This window comes from Sceloporus occidentalis, unplaced genomic scaffold (genome assembly GCF_023333645.1).
Source record: "Sceloporus occidentalis isolate IW3139 unplaced genomic scaffold, rSceOcc1.0.p SCAF_21, whole genome shotgun sequence".
Lineage (NCBI taxonomy): Eukaryota > Metazoa > Chordata > Lepidosauria > Squamata > Phrynosomatidae > Sceloporus > Sceloporus occidentalis.
Window position 1 is genome coordinate 1,774,248 of NW_028317001.1, and position 13,950 is coordinate 1,788,197.

Here is a 13,950-nt window from a genome sequence, read left to right on the forward strand (position 1 = left end):
GGGGCGCGGGGTTATCAGTACGCTGATGACACCCAAATTATTTTCTCTATGTCTCCGACTGATGCAGTGACTGGGGATGGTGTCTCTCCTCTCGTGGCCTGTCTTGAGTCAGTAATGGGCTGGATGAGGGAAAACCGACTCAAGCTGAATCCAGAGAAAACGGAGGTACTAGTGATAGGTTCCCCTGGTCCAGGAATGGCGGTGGTTCCACCTGTCCTGAACGGGGTCACGCTCCCTGTGAAGGACTCCGTGCGCAGTCTGGGGGTGCTTCTGGATTCGTCGCTTCACCTGACTGCTCAGGTGAGTGCGACGGTCAGGAGCACATGTTATCAGCTTCGGCTGATTCGCCAGCTGCGCCCATACCTGGCCCAGAGGGACCTTGAAACGATCGTACATGCTCTGGTAACCTCAAGACTGGATTTTTGCAATGTACTCTACATGGGGCAACCCTTATACCAAACTCGGAAGCTACAATTGGTGCAGAATATGGCAGCCCGGCTGGTCACTGGTGCTCCCAGGACCAGCCATATAACACCGATTTTAAAAGATCTTCACTGGCTGCCTATTCGCTTCCGAGCTCAATATAAGGCGTTGGTAATTACCTATAAAGCCCTAAATGGCTTGGGTCCAGGATACCTGAAGGACCGCCTCTCCCCATATATTCCGTCCCGCACCCTCAGAACATCCGGGCAGCAACTCCTGAAGGTGCCAGGGGCTAGGCTTTCTTCCGTCACTAAGCGGACGTTTTCCATCGCCGCCCCGGCCCTCTGGAATACGCTGCCCGCTGAGCTCCGCTCGACTACCTCCCTGGCCCAATTTAAGAAGGATTTAAAGACCTTCTTATTTCATCAAGCATTCCCCCCATGAACATCTTTTAGGGCCTCCCTCCTCTTCCGTGGCCATGAGGAAGGGCTAACTGGGGTTTTATTTTTTTCATTGTTTTTATTGTTTCTTTGATGCACTGTTTGCGCGCGATTTGTTGATTTATGTATTTTTCACTGTTGTACACCGCCCTGATCTATGGAAGGCTGCGGTATATAAATAAAACTTTTATTTTATTTATTATTAGTGTCCTTAATGTGATGCCACTGCGTTACGAGGTCCTTAGTCCAATTTTGGGGTTTAAAATGCAGCGCGGTGCCACTCTGTTGTAGCATCCTTGGCGCCATGCCACTGCACTGTGAGATTTGCAGTGCAATGCTGTGCCGTACCGCTAAACTGTAGTGTCCTTAGTGCTGTTCCACTTCATCAGGGTGCCCTTAGTGCACTGCCACTGTATTATAGGCTGTGCACTGCATGCCACTGCATTGTGGGGCACCTTAGTGCAGTGCCACTGCATTGTGGTGCCCAGGGTACAGTGCCAGTGCGTTGTTGAGTCAATAGTGCATTGCCACTGCTTTGTTGTGTCCCCACAACGCAGTGGCCCTGAACTGCAAACCCCACAATGCAGTGGCAGTCCACCAAAGAGAGCCTATCCCAGTGGAACTGCACTTAGGGCTAAACCTCTGGGGAAACAGTCTCTATATTTCCTGCCCATCTCTAGGGACGAGAATAGCTTTGGTTGCCACTGACGTCCCCTGTTTGCAATTCCATTGTCCCTATTGAAAACGGTGGGGTTTTCCACTGGGAATTCCAGTTCTGTTGTGCGTTCGGCACCTATGCGCCTCCGTCATTTTGCAGCTTTGCAACGTAGTAATGCAACCACAACTGTCTACTGGATATGGACATTTTTCAATTGCGTATTTGTGGGGTTTTGGCTATCCATAATAACCTAAAGGTTTTGATATCATCCCAAAAAGTGCCTTTACATCCACAGAAACTCATGCTAATATGGAACAACGGGGCTGCCAGGTTCCTTCCCAGGCTGTAAGAGACCGACGGAGCTACTTCTTTGGGTGGGAAAAACGTCTTGTTTTCTCTTCTTTCTCACCCGGTTGTTTTCCTCTGATACCTTAGGATTCCCGGTCGGCTTTGGGGATGGTTTCGTTGCTCCAGGATCAAGCAAATATCACATTTCCTTCTTCCTCTTCTGGGCGTCTGGAGAGCCAGCCTTGCAGCGAACGGATGCAGAGCCATGAGGCAGTGAGTTCCCCAGGACAGCAAGTAAGGCCTTTGGGTTGTCTCCTCCTCTGGACCTGAAACATGTCAAAAATTGTAGGATTTTGCCTTAAATACTGTGAATCATAGCCTTGCAGGGTCATCTATGTATTCAGCTCTGTCTGGCAGTAAGGTCCCACTGGCATTCATGCACTGTTATTAGTATTATTCCTGCATGAGATGCCAGTCGGAGCCGAATCTATAAAGGAGCTTGCATTCATAAATGCTGGGATGTTTTGTGAGCTGTGCGCCTTCAAACCATGTCTGACTTATGGAAACCCTAAAGCAAAGCAACCCTGGGGTCTCCTTCCTTTTCTCTGGCTCTTCCTATGAGGTTGAGAAAGTGTGCCTTGCCCACGATGGGTTTCCGTGGCTGTGTGGGATTCGAACCCCGGTCCCTCAGAGTCTTAACATTAAAGGATATCGCATATGGCCTCGATCCTGTTGGATGAGAGAAGGGACAAATAGGGCAGACAAAAGACTGCTTTGCAAAGCAATTGATTATTATTGTTGGTGCACTTACAAAGCAATTTATTATTATTATTATTGCTCTTGCAAAGTAATTGATTATTATTGCTGTTGCTCTTGCAACGTAATTATTATTGCTGTTGCTCTTGCAAAGTAATTCTTATTGTTGTTGCTCTTACAAAGTAATTGGTTCTTACTATTGTTGCCCTTGCAAAGCAACTGATGGTCCTTGTGGATGGGCTTGGGTTACAGGAGGCCCCCAATTTCTGCTGCCAGCCCTTCGAGGCGGACCATGGGGTGGAACGGGACCCTTCCGAATCATCACAGAGCTCCAGCCCATCCTCGCCGCCTCCGGACCATCTTTACGGGAGGTTTCCGTCCCACCGAGGGGCCCACACTGAGAAGGCCTTGTACCCGGACCTCCAGGCAGCCGAGAAGTTCCACCGGTTCAGCTACGAGGATGGCAATGCCATGGGCAGCTGCGCCAGTTTCCTGAAAAGTGCCAGCGACGCCCGGAGCCCCTTCCACCCGTACAAGCGGCAGTTTGCCGAGGAAGACCCGCTCGGGGCGGCAGAGGGGGTCCCGCCCTTCAAGGCGGCCAGCATGGAGGGCTACGCGGAGGGGGCCATGCCCGCCATGAGCGGTGAGGCCGAGATGTACGGAACCCAGGTGCCAAGTCTCTCCGGAGAACCGGCCTGGTGCAAAGGGCTCCCCTACGGCCTTCATGGGCATCACCCCCAGGCCATGGTGAGTGGGCCTTTGGGGGGGACCTGGGGGTAGTCCAAAAGGGCACCGTTTTCCCCAGGTAAAAGGGGATGCTGGGAGTTGTAATCCAACATATTGGGGGTGCAGCATCCCATCCCACCCTTCTCTACTTTCTCTTCTTCTCTCCAGGAAACAGACATCAAGCTGAAGACGCCTTCCTTGGAAGAGCAGCCCAGCCTTTATTGCTATCAACCACAAGTCCCATCCATGTACTGCCCTTCCCATCCTTTCCATCAGGTATGTCACATTCCTATTGCAATTAGATTTATTATATCTTGGCTTCTTTCTGGCTCAGATGGCTTCTTCATTAGGATGAGATGTTAGCATGCATTTTGTGCATTTTGCTTGGCCCCATAAAGGCGTTTTGTGGATTTTGGATATCGTCGTACTTTGCTATAGGGCCAACATTGTTACCCTTGGATATGATGACTAGAAAAATGGTTACCCATTTTGCAATCTCTCATAGTTGTTATGTTACTTAGGAAATGTGACTTTATTCCATCCCTGTTGTCTCCAAAAAAGCAATTCATTCCTGGAAGTGACTGCTGGTGGGTCCAGTTAATTGGGGTATTAGCCGTGGGCTACTCATTGGCGCAACTGGTTGCCCACCGTGGAAAAACTGGACCCAACCTAGTCTGGCTTTCTGTATATTCCCAAAATGGGGATTAACAGGCCACCGTTTTGCAAATTCATTGCAAAGGCCCTTGGGAAAAGTTGCCTTTTTGGACTACGACTCCCAAAGCTGGCTGAAAGATTCTGGGAGATCTCATCCAAATGGGTTGACTCTGCATTTTTATGGAGGATAAATGCCAGGTGAAAGCCGTCCCTTTGTTGCCCTCGTTGTCCGAGTCGCGAACAATGGCAGCCTTTGATGCCAGTTGCCAAAAAATCTGCACAATCCGGTTGGACCGACTGACCGTCCGCCGGCCATCCTCTGCCCCTCCTCCCTCTGCCCTCAAGATTAGTAATAATAATAATCATCATCGTTGTGATGAAGTCGGGGATGAGCCACTGAAACCTGTAAAACAAAAATAGCCCTTTAAAAACGCCCTGCGTTTGCCCCTTCCTTCCCCAGCTTCCAAGGAAGGAGCGAAACCAATAAAATCCCAGTTACGACACCAAAGGCACCCATTTGCCCGGACTGGTAACCTCAAAGGAACTGGGATGGGCACCGAAGGGCAGGAGGGTGCTTTGGGTGCCGTTTGCAAGTGCTACGGAATCAGGAAGCACAAGATTTGAAGCCAGAGCGGTCACCCTGGGTCCTGGCTCCATCTGGTAGCTTCCAAGTTGGGAGGGCAGTGAACTTGTTCCATGTTTGTTGGTCCCAGTCATCAGATTGGGTCTGTAGTTGCTTAATAAAGGCTTCTGAGTTTTTACGGCTGAGCCTGACTTTCCACACTTTGGTATCCTGCTCTGGTTTCTGTCAGAGGCTTTGTGACATGAGGTGTGTTGTTGTCGTTGTTATGTGCCTCCAAGTCATTTCCAACCCACAATGACCCCAAGGCGAACCTATATAGGATTTTCTTCATAGGATTTGCTCAGAGGAGGCCTTGCCTTTGCCCCTGAGGCTGAGAGAGTGTGGCTTGCCCAGGGTCAGCCAGTGGGCTTCATGGCCAAGCAGAGGAGGATTCAAACCTGGGTCTCCAGAGTCTTGATCCAACACTCAAACCACTGGTGGCCACACTGGCGTACATGTGTCTTTCTGGGTCTGCGGACACAATCAGCATGTAAGCAGATGATAGCTCTATTGCTTTGCCTAATGCACCCCTCCGCGCTTGTCTTCCTCTAGTACCCTGCAGGGGGCGGTAGCAGCTACCCGGTGACCTACCTCTCGGCCGCATCGTCCCATTACCCCTTCCAACGGATTGCTCCTCAGGGCCCCCCAGAGCACCACCAGCCGCTCTTCCCCAAACCCATCTACTCCTACAGGTAAGACCTTCTCCGCTTCGTCTAAATAGTGGTGGGCTAGGAAAGTTCAAATAAAAAATCATCTTGAGTTGGAAAAGTGGAGCTGGGGTCCCAAGGGGCAGAACGAGGTGGGCGCCTCGAGCGGCAAATGCTGGGAAGGAGCCGCAAAGGGTCTGTGTGCTTTGCTTGGACTGGGCTGAGACGGCCTGCCTCCACTTCTTCCTTTTGTACCATAACTCCCAGAATCCCCACTCTTACCATCCTCTTGTTTCCTCCCAGCATCCTCATCTTCATGGCACTCAAGAACAGCAAGACCGGGAGCCTCCCCGTCAGCGAGATTTACAACTTCATGACTGAACACTTCCCTTACTTCAAGGTGAAAACCTCAGTTATTACAATAGACATGCACAGGGGCCACACAGTAAACATAGGGGTAGCATAGTAATAAGTATAATGGTTGTAGTTCCTCAATGGAAAACACACGGGAAGCATTTAGAACATGCAACAAAATTAGAAGTAGTGTTGGTAGTAAGCCCCGTCTGCGCTTGCCATGTGTGTTTTCCATTGAGGAAGGAAGACCCTGCCGTGATGCAATGATGCTCTGCTCTAGTTAAAGCACAACAACCAGGCGGGCGGGACAAGGTGCGGCTGGCAGGTGGGGCAAAGGTGCGCCCGCTGTGCGCCCATCTCTGGCAAGGTGGCCCTTTGAAGTCGCCTCTCCTTTCTCTCCCAAAGTTTAAAAGGAAAGGGGGTGTTGTAACGTCCCGTAGTAGTAACTCCCCGAAGACAGAGAGGTGGTTGTTGGCGTTGCAAAATGGTACTACTACAACTCCCATCACCTCTGACACGGGAGAAGGGAGAGGGACCTGAGGAGAGGGGCCTGGGTTCAAGTTCTTCCCTTGGGAAAGATAAGTCAATGGAACGACGTCTTCACCCACTTCTCCCAGGTTTGGGCATCTCCTGCAAAAAGGTCCTGAAACGGTGCCATGGTCGCCTCGGCCTTCGAAACCAGTAACTCCCAAACGTTGGTCCTCCGTGTGTTTTGGACTTCAACACCCAGAAGCCCCAGCAGTCAGGAATCCTGGGAGCTGGAGTCCAAAACCTCTGGAGGATTAAAGTTTGGGAATCATTGGTCAAAATAAAAGCAACACTGAGGCACACAATTCTGGAGATCTTGATAAAAAAACGCTCATCTTCGGCCAGGACCCCAAAACATCCCAAGATCCCAACAAAACGGGAGCAAAGGAGTCGGATCACCTTGGCCTTGTTTTTAAATGGAGCCATAAATTAAACCTGGGATGCTCTGCGTCTTCAAAGTACGGATGGCATCGTTGCGTCGCAGCCAGACGCAGACGATGCACCATCCTTTTTCCATTCTTGCTGCAGATGCAACACTTAACACATTGGTCCCTATGGAAAACGCAGCCCAAAATCAGCAATTAGGACTGGATTTCATAATGGAATTTAATACTGAATTCAATATTATTAAACTCTTCGTCTAAACGAAAAAGAAATGGAGCCCTTTTGGGCGGACCTTAGCAGGAGATGATGCACCAAGTGAGCGCAGACGGCGGCAGAGAGCAAAATTAATTAGACAGATGTAATTAAGTCCCCAGCCGAAGGGCAGAAAAGGTCGCCCAAAACACCACCGAAATGCATTATAAGCAAGATTCCTTGAGGTTTATATACTCTCAGCTCAAAATGTGAGTCGAACGCAAGAAATGCACGATGGAAACCCTCCACTTTAGCTTTGGCAACTTGGGAAATGGTTGAAACGTGGGGCTTCTGCCCGTCTTGGTGTGTTTGTGAGGCCTTGTTGTGCGTCCATTTCCCGGTCGAATGGAGTGTGAGATGAATTAATGGCAGAGCGAGGTTCTCCTCGGGGGAAGGAGGGACCGTGGCAGGGCCATTAAACGGAGAGAACATGAAAAAGAAGGGAGCGGAGGTTTTACAGACACAATTAAAACGCATGGGTCCCATAAAAACACACAGACACACACACACACACACACACACACACACCCCTTTCTGGTTTGCACCTTGGGTTTCCAGTTGAATGTTAAAAGAAGATGCAATCGTTAAACAACTTCATTTGTGCGCACACACCTCCGATTAGGAAAGCCACGTCCGTGATAGAATAATAATAATAGTAATAGTAATAATATGATTTATTTATATTCCGGCTTTTCCTTGCGGAATCAAGGTGGATTACAAAACAAAGGGATTGAAAAATACATCACAGCGATTGTAATAACAATACCATAATTATACAAAAAGGAAAAGCACATAATAAATAATCATCATGGATTGTGTAGCGGTCGCCTTGCAAGCGCATTGGTTTTGGCTCCATGCGCTTTACCTGTGGCTCTATCGATCAATCGATCAATCAATTGATCAATGGCATCAACCCTGTTTCTGTGGCCCCAGCCAAAATATATTCTTGCTTCCCCCTTTTTCCTATATCCCCACCCACCCAAAAATAATAATAATAATAATAATAATAATAATTATTATTATTATTATTATTATTGTCTCCTATCCCAATATAGGGACTCAAGGCAGTGAACAACAAGGATAAAATCTATATTGCACAGCATTACGAAAACCCTTTTCCTGGGGCCCCGTTTACCCAAAATACATGGGATTTGTAGTTTGTTGGGGCGCCAGACCACTCTGGCAGAAGAGGCCAAATGTGTCCCAAAACTACAGTTCCCAGAAACCCATAGCATTGAGCCAGGGCAGTTAAAGTGGTGTCAAAGTGGGTTATTTCTGCAGTGCAAGATATAGCCTAAGTTGCAATGGTTCTGAATGGAGGAAAATAGGACACTGTTTTCTACTAAGAGCAGCCGCATCTGAGGCAGAGAAGAAACCTCCTCGTCGCTGCTTCTCCTTTTTGGGGGTAGATGCTAAAGGCGAAATATGGCCGGCCAAAAAGGCCAACGGTCAGCAGGTGACCTCCTTGTTGGTCAGTGTCCGGTTATGTGTCATCCCTGGGAGGCAGCATCCGTTTCTAGACATCTCTAAATAGCATAGTGCTCACTTCTCCTCTTGTAATTAGATGACGTTTCATTTGTGAATTCAACCTTCCATAAATGACGCATCGCTGTGTATAAAACCCGCACACCCTCCTTGGCCTAATAATAATAATAATAATAATAATAATAGTAATAGAGAATGTTAGATTGTAAACTTGAGAGGGGAATGGTCAAATCAATTGTTTGTAAGCCTCTTTGGCTGAAGGATGGGGTACAGACACTTGTCATGATCATGTAATGTACGTAATGTCTTGGAATGGGGACGGTTGATGTGGATGAAGGTGTCGGTGCATTTCTTCTCCAACTAACATCTACAAAAACATTGCTTTTTTGGGGGGGTTTCCAGACAGCTCCAGACGGATGGAAAAACTCAGTGCGGCACAACCTCTCCCTGAACAAATGCTTTGAGAAGGTTGAAAACAAGTCTGGGAGCTCCTCCCGAAAAGGCTGCTTGTGGGCCTTGAACCCGGCCAAAATCGACAAGATGCAGGAAGAGCTGCAGAAGTGGAAGAGGAAGGACCCCGTCGCCGTCCGGAAAAGCATGGCCAAGCCAGGTGGGCACCACGGACGGAGGAGGCGCCACCGCGCATCACGGCGCGCAAAGGCATGCTGGACATCACAAAGACCTTGTTTCCAAGCTTTAGCCATGGCCCAGAACCTAGTTCATAGACAGTTTGGGAACTAAAATGGCCAGTCAGTCATAACTTAGCAGATTGGGAAAGCAATACACTTAATACAGGGATAGTCAGTTACGGAGACAGCATAGCCAGTCAGGGAACACAAACGGCCATAACCTGGACAGCAATCTCTTGACCACAGACCCTGGGTTCTAATCCAGCAGAGCCTTTCTTCTCTGAAATGTCATTGCCTTTGGGACCTGCCATGTTGCTTTGGCTGTTTGCCTTCTTAATGTTTCCAAATCTCATTTGGCTCCATTTTCTTCCAGACGAACTGGACACGCTGATTGGCGACAAGTCGGAGAAGCTGAGGTCCAGCCTGATGTCCGGCGGCAACCCCTCTGGAGTGGCCAGCCCCCCCTCAGTCTCCCGGCAGATGACTCTCGCGCACCCCTCTCTGCGTAAGGCCACCATTCGGTCAAGCACCCCATAAGGACCCCTGGCTGTCCAGCCCTAATGGCTGGTCAGGGGACACCTGGGTTCCCAGCTCCCCCCCCCCCCAAATTTCTTTGGCCCTGAATGTGCCATATTGGTTCCTCGATTGGCTCTGCCTAAATGTACTGGTTTCCCAGTTGGCTGAGCTCATATTGATTTTCTTGGTCACTGGTTGGGACTGGTTGGGATCTTATGCAGCCCCTTGATGCAGCAGATGCCCCTCAGGTACCTGGCGCAGGTCACTTTTGTAACATGCCCGCTCCCAACAAAATAATAACCATGGGGGAAAACTGCCCCTCTCTTTGTGGCCCACGCCCTTCGCCCCACGGCCCTGAACCCCTTTTCCTTCCGCAGATGGACCCCGGGGCCAAGACCCCCCCTTGCCGGCCCAGAGCCCCCCTTCCGGCCGCGGGGCCAAGGTCCTGTCGGGCCCCCGATCCGTGCAGGACGTCCTGGTGCCTGATGCCGACCTCAACAGCGACATCGATGCTCTCAACCCTTCCCTCACCGACTTCGATCTCCAAGGTAGCACAGGAACACCTTTATGTTTCTTAGCCTGGGAGCTCTAGTGTTGCCATAGTTTGGGGGAGTGTGCAGAGGAGCCAAATCCCAGGGACTCCTGCAGCAGAACCAACCTCAGAGTGCAGACAGAATCCAAATGCCCTTTGCTCATTCTTCTTCTTGCAGGAAACCTTTGGGAGGAACTGAAGGACGACAGCTTGGCCGCGGACCCCTTGGCGCTGGTTTCGTCCTCCCCGGGGGTCCCTCCGTGTTTCTCCGCTCCGTGTCAGATGGACCACGACAACGACAACAGCAACGACAACAACAACGAGCTGAACAGCCACCGCAACGCCCAGCAAAGCGGCCTTCCGGAGATCCATCTGACCACGCTCTACTCGGCCTTCATGGAGCTGGATACGGGGTCGGCCCCCTTCCTAAACAGCCTGGGGTCCAAGCCCATCGCTCTGGTGTAGAGGCCACCAAACTGAAGGCTGGATCCGCTCCACGGAAATTGGAGCCCCCCAAATTGTTTCACCCCTCGGCCCACCGACCGACCAACCTTAAAAACCCTTATCTGTTCTTAATTCGTAACTTTTGCCATCTTGACCACGTTCGAACGTCGCTTGCTATTTTGTCTGTGAAATTTTGGCGGAGGTGAAATTGAGCCGTGGCTTTAGAAAACCTTATAAAGAAAAGCATACCCCCCCTTTTAAAAAGCAACAACTACGGGGCTAAAAGAGCGCCAAGTGCCTTTTGAAAATGCATATTCCAAACTGCAAGATACGGCTGATAACACGAACTGCCGAGACATTAAACCCGTCCGGAGGAGAATCTAGATCCAGATTTGGGGCAAGGAATGGAGTTGGGAAGATAGCAATGTTGTGTAAGGAAGGAACCCTTTGCTCAGAGGTTGCTCAGAGGTTGCCATTCTCTGGGAGCCAGCCTCTTCCTTCCAGCGACTTCTGCTTTACTTCAATAAAGCAGTCAGCATCAAACCCTCCATTTCCACATTTTTCTTTCCCAGTGCGCGGTTTTCACTCCCGTCGATTGCGAAATGTCCCCCCAGTTTGGACCGCGAAAGCTCAAAAAGAGAGGTGCGCTTTAGGAGTCCCCCCCTGAATGAAAGACCAGGAGCCTCATGGGGGGAAAAGTTGGCAACTTAATTCAGTGTTACCATTGCCCGACATACAGGGATGGAAAAGGATAGCAAAAGACCCCCGGCCTGAAGAGACAGACCTCTACATTGCAGTCTATCCCACTTTTTAAAAGCTCCCTCCGGCCCAAATAAGAGGAGATTTGCACAATTGGGTCCATTGTATGGAAACTGGATTGGAGCGCAATTCTCACCCATCCCAGTTTTACAAGGGAGCTTTGATCCCTGGCTGCCTGGTGCTGCCCCCTTGTGGCAACGCCTGGGAATGCAGCCAGGCCAGAAGTGGCCCACACTGGGTTTCCCCATTGGACTGCGGCTCCCATGGTCCCCTCACTGGTGGCTGATGGGAGCTGCAGTCCAACAGCATCCAAAACTCCCACCTGATTTCCATATTTTGTTATGTACACATCCCAACTAGGTCACGTTCCTCCCGCTTTGGACTGCAGCTCCCATGATCCCCCGTCTGGCCGGTCCACAGCTGAGAGGAGGGAAAGGAAGGGTCAGTCCCCTCCGAAATGCCTCTCCTTTAATGGACTACAGATCTGTGCAGTTTATTCATGGCAACCATGCGCAGGTCACAGCCATGGGATTACAAGGATTCACGAAAACCTTTGCAGTCACACTTGGCTCTATGACACAATAAGCAAAACGTTTGCACTTAAATCACAAGAATGTTTCGCACTACACAAACCCCAATGTTACACAATCCATTCAAATGAGTAGGATCTATGTGTCGCAGATTCCCATGCAGCCGGGCCTTTCTTTAGCTGCTTGTGTTAAACACAACAACAGACTTTGTTGTTCCTCCTGAACACTTTGGTTAGCTACAACTTCTGCACTTTGCTTCAGAAACGTATTTATCTCTATAGGTTTTATATATATATATATATATATATATATATCTCCTATATAGTGTCGCCTATAGCAGTGTATGGTGTCTGCAGTGTCCCCACTTCCACAAATGCAAACCCAAATGCTCCTTGGGGCTCTTTTGCTGGTCTTTGTTGTCTCTGGCTTCTTAATGTGATGGTTTCAAAGAAGCTGCGCAAAGAGCAGTAAGGGCCTCTGGCATCAAACGCCACAACATTGCAACATGTGTGCCACCCGAAATGTGTGGCAATGCCCCAAAGGATGCAAGGAAAAGGAGGAGGAGGAGGAGGAGGTTGCACAACCGTCTTGAGCAACCGCAACCGTGCCATCGCTGCCTGCAACCAAAGGGCCTTTCCTTCTAAGAAATGAATCTGCACAGTTGGCATAAATTAGGGTTACTGTAAACAAAAATATAGCGTTTAGGAAAGTCCATTTTTGGGGAAAGAGGAGGTTCAGTATCCTTCCAGCTGGACAGAGGATGAGGAGGAAAAGGAGAGGAAGGTCGGGAAAGGAGCTTCGCTCGCCAAGGCTTCATGCTAATCACTTGCAGGGTGGCCAGGTGTCCTCCTTTTCCAGGACATGCCCCACAGTTCAACCTTCTGCCCAGGAGGAACTTCAAAATGTCCTCCATTTAGCGCATGAGTTAAGCATGACTTTGCATTTATATTCGTGTTTGCAGCTTTTGTTTTGTAATGTCCTACATTTTTCAGTGCCTTGTCCTCTGCGGTTATGACACTTGGTCACTTGGGAGCCTCAAAAGGCCCCATAGGCAAAAGTGTGCCAATGCAACAACCACAGGAGGGCTACCACTAATGAATTGCTCCTTAAAGGGACACGGCTCCAAATAGGTTAGTTTGGGTCTTTGTTGGTTTGTGTTGTTGTTGCAGCCGACACAGCCTCCTTCTGCCAGGCTTTGCGAGAGCAGTCCTTGGGTCTTGGGTGCGAGTCCAGCGCCCACATTCCCCTGTTATTTATCCAAGAGACTTAATGCCTTCCATTGGAGCCTCTAAGGACCGCCCTCTGGTGGCGGAAAGGGACGTTGCAGGCCTTTGGGCTCCGAGGACTGATTCCTGGCTCTCTCTCGGGCGCCCTCCTGTGGCCGCAATGGCACACTACAAGCTCTTCAGAGTTTTTCGGCTCCTAAACGGCTATTTCTTTCTATTCTAATGCAAAGGGGCCTTTGAACGCCTTCCAGACTAGCCCTGAGGGAAGACCAATGTTTGAGAAGCGGGAGAACACTTCCCATCATCCCCAGGAGGCACACAAAATAGCGGCGGGGTGTCCGACCCGTCCTTCCTCGGCTGCAGAGCCCTTCGGGGCCTTGGAGGACACTTCCCATCATCCCCAGTCAAGGCAGGAGGCGGGGGGACGCCTTTCTGTGTTCTGGAGCCCCCTCACGCCTTTTTGAATGAAATTCCTCTAGCCTTCTAAGGCGGTGCCCATGTTTTCCCGGGGGTTATGGGAGTTGTAGTCCAACAACCACACTCCTGAAGCGCACAGCCGTCGAGTCCTTCTTCCGGAGCGCCCTCTGGTGGCGGAAAGGGGGCACTGCTGCCTCTCAAAGTCACGGAAGCGCCTCCTGCTGCCTAGCTCTCGGGCGCCCTCCTGTGGCTGCATTCGGGCATACCTCCCTTTCCTATTGATTCCTGCCCTTGGCTTCCCTATGGAACGCCCTCTGGTGGCGGAAAGGGGGGCCTTCCCTCCTGTTGGCCTCCGAAGCGCCTGGTTCTTGGCTCTCGGGCGCCCTCTTGTGGCTCCCTTGGACCTCTTTTGCCCCTTGACTTTTGTTGCCTCCAAATGACTAATTGAATCCCCTTAATGGAGATTGTTTTATTGTCTTCAAGATCTGGATACTGATCAGACACAATGCTTTTTCCAGATTGGTTTCCATTCATTGACTTAATGAAATAATCCCACTGACTGCTTGACCCTCCTGAATCCCGTGTGGAAGGCATGTGGAAGGATGGTATTCCTAGGGAAGAGCCGAGGCAGTTCCTGTGCTCTCCTCGTGTGTGTGATGTGTGAAGCATGTTATTTGCTA

At 50.1% G+C, this 13,950-nt stretch overlaps 1 protein-coding gene across 1 annotated transcript; it reads left to right on the forward strand.

The window, feature by feature from the left end:
• The first annotated feature begins 1,977 nt into the window (after positions 1–1,977).
• Positions 1,978–10,359, forward strand: LOC149301352 (forkhead box protein N1-like). Its single transcript, XM_089484365.1, has 9 exons — positions 1,978–2,103; positions 2,818–3,312; positions 3,460–3,567; positions 5,120–5,259; positions 5,518–5,614; positions 8,620–8,827; positions 9,220–9,351; positions 9,740–9,910; positions 10,073–10,359. The coding sequence occupies exons 1-9, from the start codon at positions 1,978–1,980 to the stop codon at positions 10,357–10,359; spliced, it is 1,764 nt and encodes a 587-aa protein (XP_089340491.1).
• Positions 10,360–13,950: the final 3,591 nt, after the last annotated feature.